At 32.8% G+C, this 20190-nt stretch overlaps 1 protein-coding gene across 1 annotated transcript in view; it reads left to right on the forward strand.

Annotated features, from left to right (window-relative positions):
* Positions 1–3260: 3260 nt before the first annotated feature.
* The window catches only part of LOC106469428 (protein kintoun-like), a 21013-nt gene continuing 4083 nt past the window's right edge, over positions 3261–20190 (forward strand). Inside the window, exons 1-5 of the mRNA XM_013929922.2 lie at positions 3261–5495; positions 11260–11358; positions 12255–12450; positions 14453–14505; positions 17108–17304. Of these exons, the coding sequence (XP_013785376.2) occupies positions 3600–5495; positions 11260–11358; positions 12255–12450; positions 14453–14505; positions 17108–17304 (2441 nt within the window). The 5' untranslated portion in view covers positions 3261–3599. The remainder of the gene's footprint in view (positions 5496–11259; positions 11359–12254; positions 12451–14452; positions 14506–17107; positions 17305–20190) is intronic.

Here is a 20190-nt window from a genome sequence, read left to right on the forward strand (position 1 = left end):
GCTTGGCTGAAAGGGACTCAATGACTGCCAAGGCACGCATCCTCTTCTTGTTTGGATGGTAAATAGTCCTTAAACTCCTGATGTGGTGGAGAAGGATGAAGACCAACGAGCCAGACTCATCTGTATTGTGGCTGATGTTGTGGTGACCATAGTAGAAGTAGTGTACATAATTACACACTCTACTCTGTCTTACAACTGTGATAACACTACCCAAATTTTGTTGTTGCTGGTTGTGGTGCTTAATAGGAACTTGCTGTCTTGTCATTGGATATGCTAGTACTGTATCACCCATTAAAGTCACCTTTAGGAATCAGAATGCTTGGTTGTTTATTTTATCCAAAGTGAATCTCAAACTTCATGAGAGCAGGCAATGGTGCTGTTATCTTAGAGAAGTTGGCCACAAATCTTCACTAATACAATACAAAACTGAGGAAACTGCAAACTTCTCACTTGGTCATATGCTGAGGCCAATCTCTCACCACAGTTATCTTAGCCTGGCCTTTAGAGACTCCACCTCTCCTTACAGTGTAATTGAAAAAATCCACGCCCATGACCAAGCACTTTTCGGGTTTAAGTTTTAAGCTTTCTTTCTTTATTCATTGGAATACCATTCTCAGGTACTCAGCTGTAGATTATAATAACATGCAACCAAAGACCAAAATATCACTGACATAGATGAGGTATCTCTTCCATTGTATCCCCTTCAGTGTAAGCTCCGTTAGCCTCTTGAAAGTGGTGAGCATGTTAGAAGTAGAATGGCATGACATGGAATTCGTATAAGCCATCATTAGCATTGGCTATTTCACTTTGCTTTTCAACATAAAGCTGAATAGCTGATCATTCGTAATTATAAAACAACATAAGAACTTCATTCTTTGTCAGACAAGTAATTGTCTATGCTAGTGCTGCCTGCTTCTTTGACAGGAAACAGTTCATTTTCATTCATAGTTTCTATAATAATGTTACCTGGTATTAACACTTTATACTTCATCTGTAGTAAACAAAGGAACATCACTTGTGAATACAAAGGTTCCGATATTCCTGGCGCTATAAGCACTCATACAGTCCACTGTTCCTGGGATCACTCTGGCTGTCACCAGATCACTCTCAGGTGGAACATCAGTTCATTTCTTGCACAGGAACAACTGATGAATAATTTCTTCAGTACAACCATCCCAAGAATTTCCTTACCAGATCTGAGATTATAGTTGACTATTTTCATTCCGTGTTGGTCTCACTTGGAGGGATTGATATGGTATGAGGTTCACTAGTGTTCTGGATGCTCCTGCTTTAGACAATAATTCACTTTCTTACCCTTGTACCCGCACAGGTAAGTACAAAGCTTCACTCAGCTCTGAGAGAATTGGGTTGACCACCAAACTCTTCAGTGCAAGCAGTCTACTATGCTTCCTCAAGCTGGTTGCCAGATCCAAATTGAGCTTCATTAATTTTTCAGAGTATTTGCAACAGCTTTCATTATTACTTGCTAGTTGTATTGGGCCTGCTGAGCCATTGGACATTATCAATAACGGGACTTACTTTATTTTTTAGAAAAGTATGGTAGTTCTTGGTTGATTGGCATCTGTTGAGCCCTCTACTGGAACCAATGGCCCTGCCACCTTTGTTGCCCAGCAAAGTACAGGACATTGATGTCCCAATACCCCACCAGTCCAAAAGTGAAGCAGAAGTTCCCTCCTTCCATCCTGGACGTTATCAGCATTAGCTTCAGCATATACCCTCATAGATGGACCTTGTTGTTAAGGGCAAAGACATGCAAATAGTTAATTTAATCTGGTAGGGTTTTTCACACAGAACTCTGTCATGATATACTTTGTAACTAACAGTATATTTGATATATATTCATCAAAAAGTACTGGAAACAGTTCAACTAAATTCTTCCCTGCGATTTTTATCCTTTTCTGCAAACAGTTCTTCTATTTTAGTCTTGTGATTAATATTTTTAGTAGTTAGTTGGAATGCCGCTAGATGTCAGTGGTTTATCTCATTATCTTTAACTAGATGATTACATGCATGAAATGTTACTTTCGTGGTGATAAATATATTTTTATTTTTAAGGGTGAAAGTGCTATCTTTATATTTATGAAGTTGAAACCAGGGAAATAGTTATCTATGTACTTTTTCACATTTACTGCCTGGTGTTATCAAGGGTTACAGCATTTTAAACTAGGCTCTTTAGTGGTCAATTTCAAATACGAAAATCAAATACCATAAAAATTATTGTAAAATTGAGACAATTCCTGCAATAGAACTATAGTTGTTGTCGTTTTTTTTTAAACCTCGTCGAAACGTTGTATATTTGCTGTTATGTTAAACTTATATTAAAGTTTTTCTTCATTTCCCATTCAAGCCGTTTCCATCCATTATTAGTCTCAAAGTGGGTTCCTCGTCATCGAATATATGATTCAGTTTGATTTGAATACCCAGAAAATAACTTTTAAGAAAAACTTACAAAGGCAGTGCCATCTGTTGAAAGAAAACCTAAGTATATGTATTTGTTGTATTGTACTATACAAAAATTGCAACTGATTAATACATATTTAATGAGTTTGTGGATAATACAGAAACTCCATCTCACTTTGAGAAAAATTAAGCATCTGCTAGTTATTTAAACATATCATTGTAAACAAAAATTTATTGTTCTCTGTTACTTATAGACATTTTGAATATCTAAATATGCATTTAAATAGAGTTGGTTTGTTTTAAATTAAAAGTTAGTTTCGGTGATTAATACAGTATATACATGTCAGTGTAAGACTAAAGAGCAAGTTTCCTGCTTAAAACTTTTCTACTCGTATTTTGAAATCACAATAACTAGAAAATTCGAATATTATAAATAAAAAGTAACTGAAACTTTAACCTCAAAGTAGCGAATGCAAACATTTTGCGAATAGTTTGTTTACTAAAGAAATTGGTGACAGCAACTTAAGTGTGAAAAAATGAGAGTTAATATCTCACTAAACTTAAAGAGATCGTATTTCAAACTTTTACCTCTATCTTTAAACCCTAAATTATTAATAGCATTGCGAATGCCTGATTAATTTGTTTGTTTTTGTTTAAGAAAAAAGCTTCACCATGGCTATTATGTCCAATGCAGGGTTTGAACTCCAAACTTTAGGTTTATAAACCATCTGATTATGAAATTTAATTATTCACATTTTTTTTTAACCGCGTGTCTAAAGCGCCATCTTCTGATATAGCTCTAGATCAAAACGAAACGTTTGTTGTTTACTTCTCGGGCGTTGTAACTTTGAGGAAGTTTTGATAGTTTATTATTTCAGAATTTAATATTTCTGATACTTTTGATCAAGGCATCTGTTTGCTATTACATTCAGGAAGTTTTTATTTTTCTAAATTTCATTTCTATTTGTAATGTTATTGCGTACTGTTCATTTAAAGTTGTTAAATTAGTTAAGCTTTAGGCTGCAGACTTTGCCTGTGGCGTCCTTAGTTATTGTAGCGTGCGTTTCCGGCAACCACCTTACTCACATAAAGCTTGTACGAGTACTTTAGGCGTAGAATTGTACATTTAAATTTAGCAAAAAATAAGCTGTACAACAAATACACGTGCATTAAAGATTATGGCAACAGAAATTTTTGGAAAAGAAGACTGTGAGGGGATGAATTTAACCCCTGACGAACTAAAAAGATTAGGCAGTGCATTAAAAGATGAGCGGTTTCGAGAACTTTTGTTTGAATATGCAGAGGAACTTAACGATCCAGCAAACAGGCGTCAGTATGAAGAGGATATCATTGCACTTGAAAAGGAAAGAGGTATAAATGCTGTCTTCATTCACCCCAAGGCAGGCTATGTACTAAAAACAACGTCAGGAAGCACAAAACATGGAAAAGTTTTCCTTAACATGTGTGAAAATGAAAACGTTAATAAACCCAATTGCTACAGAAGCATGAGGGATAGTAAAACTAAAGGTCTCCATTGGAATATTCCTCACTTATTGGCCCCGCCAAGAAAAGACGTGGATAAAAGGGGTGACAGTTGCATGGTGTATGATGTTGTTTTTAACCCTGACACTTTGTACATGGCTCAAAAAAATAAAAATTTTAGAGCAATGATAGAAGAGATTGCTATGAAAGGTGTTGAGGATAAATTTTCTGTGCATCTTGACCAGCAAACTGTTCACTACCCTAAGATGAAGTACAAAGGTCAGCCTGTTCCTACAATAATCAGAACCAAGCATGAATTTGTTGAAGCAGGAGGCAATAACAGTCAAGCTTTGTGCCTCAAGTCTATTCAATCATCAGCTTCACCTGGGAATGAAAATGAGGCTAAAGACACATCAGTTACGTTAAACTCCTATGATTTAGGTACAATAGACTTGGATGAAAAAACTGTAAAGAACAACAAAAAACTGAATATGGAAAACTTGAGTAGTTTTAGTATGCCCTACTCCAAAATGGAAGATTCCCTGGATAACATGCATTTTGCTGTTGTAAATGAGGAAAATGATTCATTGTTGGTGCCCAAATATTCAATTTTGCATAGAAACTATTGTGAGTTTGAAGATTACAGTATTATACCTGGAAAGTTGATGTCCACACGACCTAAAGAGCTAATCATTACTGTGGAACTACCACTCTTAAATTCTGCTGATAATATTGAACTTGATGTTATGAAAGACAGTATAATATTGAAATCCAAGAAACCTGGACCACAGTATAATCTTCAGTTGCAGCTGCCATATAGCATAGATGAAGACAAAGGCAGTGCAAAATTTGACAGAACTAAACATAATTTGATAATTACTTTATTAGTTCTTCAGTCAGATGAATATTTTTCAGTAACAGAAGATTCCAACTCAAACCAAGTAAAAGACAGTACTGAGTCTTGGCACAGTGAAGGTGAATTTAATTCAAATCTTAATGGTATGAACATGTCTAATTTTCCAAGCAATATAAACCTTGATGATAGTCATCAACATCAAGACAAACATTCTGGAAAGGAAGAACATTGCAGTTTAATACCACATCAAGATGAGAGAGAAAACAGTTTTGAAGAGTACTGTGTTAAAGATGCAAACCAGGGTCATAATTGTGGTCTTATTTCAAAATCATCCTGCACCTACATATACAGTGCCCCAGATTTTGAATATCATCAAACGTCTGAAATGTTGATATTAGTTATCTATATTAAGAATGTGGACCCAAAATCCATAAAAACTCAGTGTTGTCAGGAATGTTGTATCTGGCAAATGACATATTCAACTTTGGGAACAGGATTCGTTCCATTTCATTATTCCTTGGTTCTACCATTTGAAGATCCTTGTTTAGCTCTCGATGTTGAAGATGAAAGCTCTGTGGTTGATGTGAATGATAACACAGTTTTGTGGAAATTGAAGAAATCTCAAATGTCAAATGGAATGTGGACATACTTTTTTGCAGGTGTTGACCAACAGAATTTAAAGAAGTACCACATGGCTTCTGAAATTGGGACGTTGGCTCGACTAAAATCACTTAAAGTATATGATTTCATTGTTTCTAGGATTAGAATGTTTTTATTAAGTTATTTTATGTATAGTGTAATGGTTAGTTCTCAGTACATTGTAATTGTATTTTCCTGTGGATGACTTCCTAATACTTGTATATTTCATACTGGTAAGATACCAGTATTGTGAACTACACCTTAATCAATGGCATATTGAACATGTTAACAAGATTCATTATTTATGTGATGTAGGCAAATAATTAGCATATAAATTAACTTCAAATCTTTGTAGTTACTATTACTAAGTCTTTGAAAGAGGCACTGGACTCAGATCAGTGTCATATTATTAGTAGTACTCCAATACTAGTGACACTAGACTATAGATCATCAAAAACAAGCAGCCAAAAAATCATATCCATGCTAATTTTAGACTTTTACACTCCAATGCATATTTTAACAAAATGTTTAAAAATTTTAACTAAAAGAACACTCCATCAAGCAGCCCATTCTGTAAGTTTATAACTTTGAGTTTGAACAAAAAAACAGTCTGGTTGGAGAGTAAGTTTACATCAAGTAGTTTTCTGTGATAAGCATGGCAGAGTTTTATTGATTTTTTTTTGGTAGGGTTCAGTGATTTATGCAGCAGGAGTTTTTATCAATTTTTGTAGAAGAGCCCACTTAATGGGAAATAAAAATTTATCTGAGTAACTGCCACTCCTGTGTGGGAATTGTTGAGATTAATGGAAGAAAAGTTGTGATAAATGTTGTAAGTTTAAATTCACAAATATGTTTTAATATTTACGGAACAATGGGACATTTAGGGATTTGGTTAAAAGAGAAATTAAGAAATTTGAAAGAAATGGCTAGCTGATAACTGTTAAAATTAATTCTAAGGTTGTTTTTGTTCAAGTATGTTAAATAGTAAGAAAAAAAATGTAAAATAGGAATTCAACCCTTAAAGAATGCTGATGGCAAGATTTTGTTGAAGACTGTGAAATGCGTGATCTTTTAAATTTTTCTTCTTTTCTTTTTTTTTTACAAAAAAAAAAATATAATAGTAATATTCCTGACCCTGATCATTCTATTGGAATTATTGGGATTGACCTGAATCATGTAAATATTAATCCCATAGTGGTTGTAGAAAGATTGAGATAAAGCACCAAGGGCAGGTAACATTTTTATCCAGAGTTTTAAAAGAGGTAAAAGATCAGACATACGAGCCACTCGCTTTCATTTTTTGTCTAGTCAGTAGACAGTGGGTGGATGCCTAAGGATTGGAGAGCTGCTTATATTACCCAAATTTTTAAAGAGGGTGATACTAGCAAAACCCTGGAAATTATAGACCAGTTAGTTTTATTCTATAAGGGGAAAAACTTTAAGAAAGTCTGATAAAAGAAGCTTTGCAAATTCATTTAGTGAAATGTGATCTTATGAAAGCCAACATGGATTCATCAAAGGGAAATATATTCACTCTAATCTGTTGCATGGATGTTACTTATTATTTGGATGATGGAAAATATGTTGATTTTTTTGTTACTTAGATCTTCCAAAAGATTTTGATGAGGTATCTTGCAAAAGATTAACTACGAAAATAATATTGGTAAAGACTAGTAATAACTTGACTGTTAGATGGATGAATAGAAAAAAGCAAAAGGTCATTATTAAAGGGGTGCAGTCAAACTGGACCTTTCTTACCAGTGGAGTGCCTCAGGATTCTGTGCTTGGGCCTTCACTTTTTCTATCCTAAGTTAGGATATTGATAATTAGTAAAGTGTGTATTGAGGCTGATTAACTTTAACTATAGTTAAGTGCAAAGTAATGCATTTGGGTTATCATAATTTGGATAACATATTTAATATATAATTTGAACACAGTTGCAGCCAGGAATGATCTTTCAAATACTAAATACCCAGCAGTTCACAAATTTGAATATTGATGAGCTACAGTCACCTTTCACTTGACTTATAGAATGAGTAATAGTAAATTACAAGACTGATTTGTCTCAATGAAATGATTTCAATAAAACTTTTACACTGGAAAAATAAATAATGATCATCATTCTTGTTTATTGTTGATCAGCGTGTGTGCTTGCTACAAGCTGCTGAGGATAATCCTCAAAATACTAGATACCCGACAGTCCATGATCGTGAATACTGATAAGCTTCTGATATGATAATTTATATTTCATATATATAATTTGTAATTTTTTTAAAGTATCATCAATATTATTATCATTATTATTGTTGTTGTTATTAATTATGATGATGATGATCGTTATTGTTGTAGCTAATCAATATTCAAACTTGGTATTTATTATTTGAAAGATCATTCCCAGTTGATGGATATCTAGCCACTTCAAATTTGGAACCTACTCAATAGCAAAACTGAAGAAAACGATCTTGGCATAATAATAATAGTAGATGAGTAACTCTATACTTCTAATCAGTGCTCTATTGCTTGTAGTAAGACTATTAGAGTTTATAGACATACTGATTATTAGTCAAAGATGTATTTACCTCTATTCAAATCACTAGCTAGGCCTCACTTGGAATATTGTGTACAGGTTTAGTCTTCTTATCTAAGAAAGGATATTGATTTATTGGAAGTGGTTCAGAGGAGGGCTACTAAGATGATTCCAGGGAGGGAAAGTTATCTTATAAAAATAGGTTAAGTTCTCCTATTTTCTCTGTAAAAAAAGAAGCATAAAAGGTGATTTTATTGAAGCTTACAAGATTATCAGAGGTAATTTCTGTAATAGCATATCCTGGACATATTATGTATAGCTGTTGTATTGTCTGTAGCAGCTTCTCTTAGTCTATTTACCTCTCCTACCTGGGTTTATTGTGGATAACCACTGTCTGGTCTATAAATACTTCTACTTAGGCTTAATGTGGATATAGATGACAATCACTGCCAGGTGGATAACTAACTTATTCCAAAACAGTACTACCTCCTCTTCCCCCCTAGCTATCTCAACCTTCATTTGCTCTCTAGGCATTGGTAAATTTTATGTACAGTCATTATTATACCCCTATATTTTTTGCATCATTGCAGCAACATTTGCTGATCATGTGACCACCCTCCACCAATCCCATTGCACCCTCCTCTATATTAGTGCAGGTAGCTTTTTCTACCATTGCAGCACAATCCTCACTTTCAAGAATTGGCATATAAAAACCCCAAATCAGTGTGGAGGAAGGGTGGGAATTGGGTGAACAGATGTAAGTACCTATCGGAAATACATTTTCAGTGTTGGAAAATGTTAATGTTTGTCTCAACTGAAGAATTATTATGTATTTTATAGATCACATGCAACATTATCAACATTATCTGCTTCCATTATGCATAGATAATGGATCCTTTTTTTTTCTCTGCTAATCTTAGGGTTAACTAAACTATAAAACTCATAGTTTTACTGCATGTGATAAACATGGATAGTTTGCTTCTGTAAAATTGAATAATGTTGTGTCTGATATTGACCAAAAGACATTTAAAAGATGGATACAAGTAGGTCCCTTATATTAAATAGTAGATTACTACTCTCCATTACATGAGTTTAAACTTTTCATCCACTACTGAACTCTGATTGGATTTATATTCTTCTCCGGTTTTGCGTAAAACATTCAACAGTGACAAAGTTGTTTCATGATGTCCCTAATCAAGCATTTAAAACATCACTCCTATCAATAATGGTATTTGTTGAATCACAATAAAGCCTTTTGTTATATGATGATAAAAAAAAATGTGAAAGACTCCTAGCAACCAACAAATACACCAACATGTACCGTGAATAACTTGTTGTATAAAGTGTTTCAAAAATAAAAGCACATATAGTGTAATTCTGAAAGCAATAACTTTGAAAGTGAGTTCACTAAAACCTTCCCCTTTTTTATTTTAAAACTCGCAATTACTGTAAGTACATGCAGAGATGCATATTGTGTTTCCTCATTGTTTCAGTCACACTGCAGGTAAAAACATTCTTGTTCTTCAGTAATAGAGTTTATATCATCATATAAATATGGTACATCTGTGCTTATTTTCAGCAAGTCCAAGTTTGTGACGTATTGTACATACATTTCTTGAAATTAAAGCACATTAACCCATGTGTAAACCTGTTTTAACCTGTTATTCAGTTGAATCAGCCTTGCCCATCAGTGTACATGTAAGTGGTTCTTTAGCAAACTACAAACCATTTCGTTGTCAATATATCTCATGCAAATAAGCATAAAACAAGAAGCTGAAGTATGCTCAAACCTGATGTAATATTTTCTAAATAAAAAATGCTTCCACCCGCAGGCCAATACACCCAGAATTTTATTAACAAGATTGTGTTTTATAAACCTTATGAGTTATTTCTTCAAGCAGTGTATACATTTATATGACAAGTAAAAAGTTAATCAATCTGTCATGATGTACAGTACATAGTGAGGCCATTTAAAACTCAAGTATAGAACATCTGCTGGTATGGTTCTTGCATCCATCATAACAAAGCACTGTGTGCCAAATGAAATACTATGAATTTTCTAAAAATTGTTACCTAAATTATAGTTTTTAAAATAACTCTTAAGATTGCCATTTGTGATTGGTTCAAACACAGTACTGAAAACAACATCCAGTTAAGAATTACAGTTCTCCATACATTCCTTTTCATGTGTTTGTGGATGAGTATAAAGACAGATTGAAATTATATTAGCAATATACATATTCTTTTCCTTTCAAAGTACTTGCATTGTACGTGAAAGACTCCTAGCAACCAACAAATAGACCAATGCAGCAATTTTGAACATTTGTCCCAGTCGCAGTGTGATTGGGTGGGAGAACTGAGAAATATACTTCCCAGCTGCAGTAAAAGGGTTAACAGTTAAAATGTGTAATATATGTTTGTTTTATTATTTTATTATGAAAATTACTTTGCATTGTATTCTGTATAGGTAGTTTGCTTTAATCAGAAGTTAATGATAATTAATACCACAATTATTGGTTAAAAACAACCAGTTATTTTGACAGATTTTATTTCATCGTGATCTATAACTTGTGTTGGCAAAGTGTAGTCTTGTTTGCTTCTTTCTTCAGCTCAGTGCAGTTTATATATGAATGCTATATTTATAACACCAGTTACTGGAACATTACCCACATTTATTCTACATTTAATTTTGTGAGCTAAGATTGTTTGGGTTGTTATTCTTATACAATTAGTACATATCTGTTCAAACCTATTCGTTAAAACCATGAATATTTTTAGAAAGATAAATTGTAGTATATTTGAGTTTTGTTTTTATAAAAATATTGTTAGACCTTGGATGAAGAGTTTCTGTATTTGATTTTGAACAGCTTATTATATGTATAATGCTGTGACCTAACACTTGACACCAAAACGTTCATTATCACATGAACTTATAGTTTTTAAAATAACTCTTAAGATTGCCATTTATGATTGGTTCAAACTGAAAACAACATCCAGTTAAGAATTACAGTTCTCCATACATTCCTTTTCATGTGTTTGTGGATGAGTATAAAGACAGATTGAAATTATATTAGCAATATACATATTCTTTTCCTTTCAAAATACTTGCATTGTACGTGAAAGACTCCTAGCAACCAACAAATTGACCAACATGTACTGTGAATAACTTGTTGTCTAAAGTGTTTCAAGACTGTGTCCAGGTAATATGACCTAGCACTTGACACAGTGCTGTGACCTAGCACTTGACGTTCATAAGTAAATATTTGTAATTCAAAACTTTGTTTTGCAATTTTTGTAAGGACTTTCTCTACATTCTTAGATCTCTGTCTTACAGGATATGACAGAAGATATTCTGTGTACCAGTGAGGTCTTGGATGGAAAGAAGGTTTCCATAATAGATGTCAGTGAGAAGGTAGTTACTTTTGATATACAGGTATGTAAATGTCATTGTAAAGGTAGCTGTGTCATAAATTTCTAAGCACACTAGCCTTAGACACATTTATATGTATTATTCATGAAGTAATGTTAATTTTTAATAACTTCATGTTAAATGTATGTGTACAATGTATATATATTGAATAGAGTTGTTTAAACATTTGTTTTTGTGAGTGCAAAACACTTAAAAACACCATTTCGATTGTACATATAGTTTTACAAAGTCCTTATACCAATGAACTGTTTGTGTTCTCATGAATTTTTAAAGAGCGTGGAACTTATTTATTTTTTATGAAGTAACACATAAATGTCTGACCAACATTGTGTACTGTGTCCAGCAACTCTTACTGTCATTGTGAAGGAGTTATAAAGTATGTCCAGCAAGTCTTACTGTCAGTGTGAAGGAGCTATAAAGTATGTCCAGCAACTCTTACTGTCAGTGTGAAAGAGCTATAAAGTATGTTCAGCAACTCTTACTGTCATTGTGAAGGAGTTATAAAGTATGTCCAGCAAGTCTTACTGTCAGTGTGAAGGAGCTATAACGTATGTCCAGCAACTCTTACTGTCATTGTGAAGAAGTTATAAAGTATGAAACAAGAGCTGCAGTTTTTATATGTACATATATATATTTTTTTCACAGTGAATATACAAAGTTAGTTAGTGTGCAAGTTAAGATCAGACAATATTTTGTTATCTAGCAGATTTTCCAGTGCTCTTTGTACATGTGTGATGCTTTATAATTAGATATATATAATACTGAAACAACCTAGAAATAATAGAACTATAGTGAGTGAGTGTATTGGCTCTCAATCCTATAAAATAGAAGCTGATTATAACCACATTTATAAATATTTCTTTAAGTCTTCTGTCTCTTATATTTTTGTCCTTGAACAGGTGGGTCCTGAGAAAGACAGTAATGAACACAAAGTACTTCTTGACTCTGCTAACACAAACTCTTGTGACAGTTGTGGGTATGAAAATGGCTCTGTTTACAATACAGAAATTGTTTCTACTTTTTCTGATGAAGTGGAACAGATCTCAAAGGATGAAATTGGAGATGATCCTCAGGATGGCGTTTCCACCTTGAAAAGTATAATGTTTTCTTCCATTAAGTCTCAAAATTCAGCTGTTTTTTTTAACATATTTATAATTAGTTTTGATATTTTCACAGAATCCAATCAAGGTCTATATTTCATATTACTTGTGTACAGAGTGTAAAAATTCACTAGCTTGATACCCAGAACTACCAGAGTTTGAGTTTGAGCCAATGTGAATTCCATAAGTACTAGCCTGAAAGTAGTGCTGGTTTGCTTGTATGAAGTGTGTGAATATATGTAAAATACAATTGTATTTAATTATTAAAAATTTTAAGAATGTTATTTTTTGTACTTATAATGCTTTATAATCTACATACTTATTTTTCTCTGTGATTAAAATAGTAATTTTTGAATGCAAAATTTTATTGATATGAGATGAAACAGCTGTGTTTGGGCATAATGACTTGGTCCACTCACTAGAAATTCACTGTCCTTTTTCCTATGTATGATAGAAAAGGGCAAGATTTCTGATATCAACTGCCATGTGGTTCTTTTGATTTCATCATATTCATGGACTGGATAAACTGCCCAGAAATTTTACATTTTTATATATATATATATATTCTAAATTAAATCATGTTTTACATATGTTAAGAATACTATCAGTCTATCACATATCTAAACTAGACCTGCCCATAGATTTTAAATCTGTGTCAGATAGCAAAGTAAGTCATATTATTTTTAGTTTTGTAATACCATTGAAGAAGAAGTCATTGCTATGTGTAGTAATTTAGTCAGTTCAAGCTAGTACATTTCTCATGCCTACTTTCCAAAAATGAAATTTACACCCCTGGTATATATATATATATATATATATATTTATTTTTTTTTTTTAACCATCTCTATTTTCTTCATATACATGTAGATTAATTTTTAAAAAATTACCAGTTTTTAAACATTCTCTGATGGATGCTTAATGTGGTGACTTTTTAGCACAGTTGGATTTTAAAGTGAATTCCAGCAATGAGATAAACTACCTAAGAAACATTTGGCTATGCTGAATTTCTAATTTTGAAACAGGTACAGGTATTAATTCTCAAGATCAACATCTGTTTGGGCTGAACACTTTTGTGAGCCCTCAGATATGTATGGTGGTCTAGTATGTTATGGATAATGGCATGTATGTTCTTACTACCTTATTATTACAGGAACTCATGAAACAATTCTGTATTTTTTAATTAATATTATAAAAGGTATCGTAAACTTCAGATGTGTCAAAAACATCTTTGAAGATGATTTTGTGTGAAAGAAAGAAAATAAAGTTTTGAAATGATTTTATATCAAATAAGAAATTTATAATTTTTTGATATAGCTAACTTTGTATTAAAGCATGACAAAATTTCCTGAAACAGTGTTATTTTCGAAAGGAAAGTTATAAACTCTTGGAATAATTTTATGTTACAAAAAGATCAGAAGCTTTTGAGATAACTTTAATATGTAAAAGAAAACAAGTATTTAAATATTTTTTGTGTGAAATGAGAAGTGTTCATAGTTGAGGTATTTTAGTGAATAAAAAGCAGAAACCTTTAATCTGATTTTCTGAAGAAAAAAAAACATATTAACCTTCAATGTAATTTTATGTGAATGAAAATGTGTGTGTAAAAGATAAAAGGAAATTTTTCAACATATCCTCCAAGGTAATATAAATTAAAAAAACACTACATTTTCTCTAGTTAGTAAACTTAGAAGAACAGAAACACAAAGGAATTTATTTTTAAATAGCCTTTAAAGACAAAAAAGGGCAGAATTTTCATGTAAATTTTGCATTTCATTTCATAATGCCTATAATATCTATATATATATATATCTTTGGATTTGTACTTTTTGGTTCACAAATGTTTTCAGCTTTTACTTTGTCATGCTATAATGGCATTTAATAGATATTGCAGAGTATTAAATTAATATGCATTGAATAATGCTTTGTATTGTTGTAATGATATATATAAGTTAGTATGAATAAGGAAATAATTTAGTTTGTTTTTATTTACTTTGTAGCAATCAAACCAACCCAAAAAATAAGAACTTCTTCAGAATCAAGTGAAGATCAGGTGAGTGAATTTGTTATGTTAAAAGTTCCCAGAATTTAGCTATTAGTTTTGCCGAAATGTACAAAAAAAATTTTTAAACAGTAAATGTCAGAAACACAAAGTGATTGGATATGTCCAAGGAAAATTAAGTATAAAAATTACTACAGTCCATGTTGCCACATTCAGTCATGCTCTAGCTTATGAGCATGTATATTGACAATAACCCTGCAATGTACTTTCCATTGCAATTAACTCTGTCAAAAGGCTGTCATGTCCAGAACACACCATTCCTCCCTGCATGCTTTCCATAATCTTCTTAGCATACCAGAACAATGGTTTTCAGCAGTTGTTTCAACAGTCTTATCACACATAAACCCATAGACACCGAATCTGGTGATTTGACCAGTATGTATTCATATACAGTAGTGCAGTCCTGCAGGGTCACAAGGGAATGCTGACTCCTCATTTCATGTGCAGAGGAAGCACTATTCCCATACTACAAATGCAGATTATTTTCCATGTTGGTTTCTAATATATCCAAATGTGGATCAATGGGATTGTAATAATGTCTCTCACATGGAATGCGTTAAATTAAATGGAAGATTTTATCATTAGCTTAAAGCTCTCTGACCTTGCATATACTACTGTTTTGCAATAATATTCGTCATCACTAAACACATTAGCTATGTCAAATAACTGCTTTGATAATTGGCTGTTCTGTTTGGGGGAGTAGGTTACGAGAGATCGTGACAACTCATCGCTTCTACATTTACCACTACATCACTTTTCATGTAGAATAGTATGAATACCAATTTCATGCTCCTGCTACCTGAAGTATGTAATGTTCAAACAGAAGGTATGACTGTAAGCCTTATGTTGGTGAACCCATACTCTGTTGGCCTCATTTCCAGATGGAGAAACCTTTCTTGGTTATGTTGTATACTATTTTCTGGGAACCTGAATGGTTTTTGCCACTGAACTTTGTGTTTGTAAATTCTCACCTGTTACAAGATGCTGCACTTTGCTTACCACATCTAGGGTAAGATTTATTTCAGGTCTCATTCTGGATGGTCCTTGTCCTCCAAGTTGATCTATATTCCTTTGATTTCCAATGCCATTAAGTACAAGGGATATCTCAGTCTTTGAAATTCCAAATCCCGATCTGAATATCTGAACACATCTGTATGATCTGAGTTTATGAATATATTGTACATTGGAAAGGTTTGTTAAGTTCCCTTCTCTTTTTATTGGCATTGCACTACTTATGAAACATCAAACATTGTCAAAATGTACTTCTGATGCATTATTTCCACCACAACTTTATATCAGTTGTGGCTGTTAACTCTCTCAACACAGACTCAGTTGATTTGACCAACCATGTGACCTCTTTGTACTCATTTAAGGTTTTAACAGATTTAATACTACTAACTTTTAGTATAGTATGTATATCTTACAAAACTTGGCAGTCTTTCAGTAAACATTACAAGTCTTTCACGTACAAAAAATCATATTTTTTTAGTGAAGTATTTTCAATAACCTAAAAAAATTTTTTCTTTCAATATCTGAAATATTTTTTTGAATAGTCCATGTGCAAAGTGATTTTCATGTTAAGATTGAAAATACTTTTCTTCATCTCAAATTTCCTTTGTGTAATCCATAAAACCTCCTAAATACATTTCAAACAGTTGTTTCCAGTAAACTGTTATTTTCTCTACCCTATCTCCATATTGAAATAAATTTAAATTACCTTTTTTCTTTCCAGAATGACTTCAAATTGTAACATGAAACTACATTCGTTTATTCTAATTAGCTTTAAGCTTGTAACAGTATACATCTATTTATAATTCAATTTTATTGTTTTATTGCCCTTTGAACCATGACTAACTACTATTTGCACCATTATAAGTTTTCAATCACAAGGGGGAAAGTGGAACTCACGTTACTCTATCCAATTCCGTTACCCACGATCTTCTTGAGTGCGTGCCTCATGAAACAATTATATTATTGTTATTACTAATGAAAATTCAAGTTGAAGTCAGTTGTTGAAGATTTATTTTTGTCTCTTGTTTCATCAAGTGAGCATGCAATAACACAATATTAATGTAAGTCGAAAACAATTACATTGTTTTCATCTTGAAATATGTTTTACAAGACATCAAGTGTCATACAACTTCTTGTTTTTTAAGGCTTTTTCTATTTTCCAATATTGAATTTTCATATATTACTATCCAATGTAAAAGAAAAATTCAAGTTGAAGTGTTCTTTGCTTTCTGAAGATTTATTTTCTGTGTTATGAGTTTAGCAGAATAACAAATGGCATGATTTTTCAGGTTAGCATACATTACTGTTGCTTTAGATATATATTATTTTACTTGATATTCACATACCTTTTATATGAAATTAAATTATTTTGACTGGTATTCTTATTAGTCCATATTTTTGTTTCAGTGTTATATTCTCAGTTTCCTGAAAATGTATGTAGTTCCTATATTTTTTAATTAAAAGATACTGATACCCTACATTTAATAAACTGTTGTCATTGTTTTTTTTTACCATGCTGGCTCTTTTTCGTATGCATATATTCAGTAATTGTGTAGTTTTAATCTCTCTTACTGTTACACAGAGTCCAATTCGAAGAAGAAGAGGGATTTTAAAATACTCTGATAAATTCTGCCGAACTGTATCTGAATCAAGCGATGACTTTTTGTGGTCTTCACAAGATATTTCTTCACCAGACTGTGACTTCTCAGTAGATGGCAGCACGGATAGGATTAAGAAAAGTGTCCGTTTTAGTGATTATGTTTCAAAGAATGTTTATAGGTGAGTTGTTTTTTTCCAAAATGTTTTGCTTTTGTGATACATAAGGTGAACTAAATATATGTTTAAGCTTCCAGATAAGTCTACCAAATGACAGGTCATTCGTTAAAGATATTGAATATGAAATGTAACTAAAACTCTTACTTAACTGAGTCAATATAAAAAGAAATAATAAGACTGGACAAAGTAAAGCACTAAATACAAGCAATGTGCATACATGCAGAGCACTTACATCAGACAACTGCTCTAAATGGCTTCTTCAGATTTATTTGGTCAAGACAAAGCTCTAGAATAGATGGACCAGTTGAAAAAGAAGTTTCAGACTAACTAAATGCTAGGTTCTTTAGTTCCAAGAAATCTTGCGTTTATCCAGTACAACATGCGCTACCATATGTATGGTCATTCTCATTACAACATAATTGAGACCGTAACCTCAAAAAATCACATAAACAAACCATTGAAGGACAGTGCTGTTGATATTCTTACACATCATTGTACAATGCTATGTTCACCATAAGTGGTAACAAGTATTACCTAATTTCAGATCAATTTAACAGTTTACTTGAGCATGAGTTATTTGAAACCTGCACATAGTCAAAACAAAGAATAAGTTCAGAATAAATATTATAACACTAAAAGGAGATAGAAACCCATGGAATACTCATGTATCAAAATTGTAGGAGAAACTGTGCTTATATTTGCAATTCCTGAACAGTGGTGTATCAACAGGTGTCTAGACTGCTTCTGAATTTATCTACTTTCAGGCATCTTCGTGGTCATGCCTTTTTGGTACCCCCTTAAGTTTTCAAACATTACCTTATTATTATTTGTTTTTTTTGGGGAAAAGAACATTTCCACATATGTTTTTTGATTCTTAGGACAAAGTGAGAAAAGCTTGTGTTGATATCCTGTGATTGATTACATCAACCTAAACAAATGAAGAAAATTGAAAGTTTAGAAAAGGCTAATTTTAGTTAATAGGAAACTAAGGAAAATATTTTATGGCTCTTTTGCTCACTGTATGATTATATAAAGCGTTCTTAATAATTTAAGTAAAAGTTTTACAACACAGAGAAAATGTAACTACCAAAACAGAATTATAAGTACGAACAAGGACCGTAGATGACACCTTTTCTAATTATAGCTTTCTACAATCTACCAAAACATTTATGCTATTTAAAGCTTTATGTGGCCAGGTGGTTAGGGCGCTCGACAACACAGAGAAAATGTAACTACCAAAACAGAATTATAAGTATGAACAAGGACCGTAGATGACACCTTTTCTAATTATAGCTTTCTACAATCTACCAAAACATTTATGCTATTTAAAGCTTTATGTGGCCAGGTGGTTAGGGCGCTCGACTTGCAGTCTGTGGGTTCGAATCCCTGTCACACCAATCATGCTTGCCCTTTCAGCCGTGGGGGCATTATAATGTTACGGTCAATCCCACTATTCATTGGTAAAAGAGTAGCCCAAGAGTTGGCGGTAGGTGGTGATGACTAGCTGCCCTCCCTCTAGTCTTACACAGCAAAATTAGGGACGGCTAGTGCAGATAGCCCTTATGTAGCTTTGCGCAAAATTCAAAAACAAACAAACAAGCTTTATGTGGAAGTTGTTATTGAATCCTAATGTGGTTGCTGGCAATGATAGATATATTACAAAAAAGCAAAACATATAAAAAAAACAATCTTAAAAAGTCCTTATAATGTACTTGTGTTTTAAAACTTCTATGTTGTATGGAGCCTCAAAAAGGCAACTGTCCATGTAAAACTAAATTGTAGTATTGCTGTACTTTCTGTAATATTCTCCCTACTTCACCCCTAAATGTTCTGTAAAACCTCCTTATACCATTTCTATAAAATCCTCCCTACTTCTTCATTACTTTAGGCCCGGCATGGCTGGGTGGTTAGGGCACTTGACTTGCAATCTCAGCGTCATGGGTTTGAATCCCTACCCCACCAAACGTGCTTGCCCTTTCAGCCGTGAGGGCATTATAATGTGACGATCAATCCCACTATTTGTTGATAAAAGAGTAGCCTAAGAGTTTGCTGAGGGTGGTGATGACTAGCTGCCTTTCCCTCTAGTCTTTTACGGCTAAATTAGGGACGACTAGCACAGATAACCCTCATGTAGGTTTTCACAAGATTCAAAACAAACCATCCTTACTTTTCCTGTAAATTTAAATCCTCTTTGCTTCATCCCTGCCCTGTGTAAAATATTCTTTATTTTTATTCCTACTTCTTCATAAAATATCCTAATGTTTTTTTCTGATTCTTATGATTTTAGGAGTAAATTTTATAACCACGTAGGTTTAGAATGTGTATTTTGGTCCTAAGTTATCAGAAGTTTTAAAAAGTTACTAAAATGCATGACAAATACCGTTTACATGCTTTATTTTGCAATTCTTTAGTTTTGTCCTATTTTAATTCCTTTCAATGATTTTGAAATCTTATTAGAAAACATGTTTCTCATTAAGAAACTCATAACTGTCTTTGTATGCCCTTTGCTATGAGTCAAGATTAGTATTAGTACATCATCTGGTAAGTAAGAAAAAGAATTGTTTAAAAAACCTGATGGAACAAAACACTTTTTAAATTATTGTTTGTAAAAGCTTTAAATGTACAGCTCACATAAACATTTAGAGCTTTTCCATATATCAAGTGTTTTTAAAGTGTTGGGAAAATAATAAACTTAAAGATTTGTTGAAGTGCCATATGAAATGTAAAGTAAAACCAGTAGCTAAAATGTGCCATACGTTTCGACACAAGCTAGTGGGTGCTACTATAGTATGATGTCTACAACCATTTTGACACAAGCTAGTGGGTGCTACTATAGTATGATGTCTACAACCATTTTGACACAAGCTAGTGGGTGCTACTGTAGTGTGA

The sequence above is a fragment of the Limulus polyphemus genome, unplaced genomic scaffold (assembly GCF_000517525.1).
Source record: "Limulus polyphemus unplaced genomic scaffold, Limulus_polyphemus-2.1.2 Scaffold3480, whole genome shotgun sequence".
Classification (NCBI taxonomy): Eukaryota; Metazoa; Arthropoda; class Merostomata; order Xiphosura; family Limulidae; genus Limulus; species Limulus polyphemus.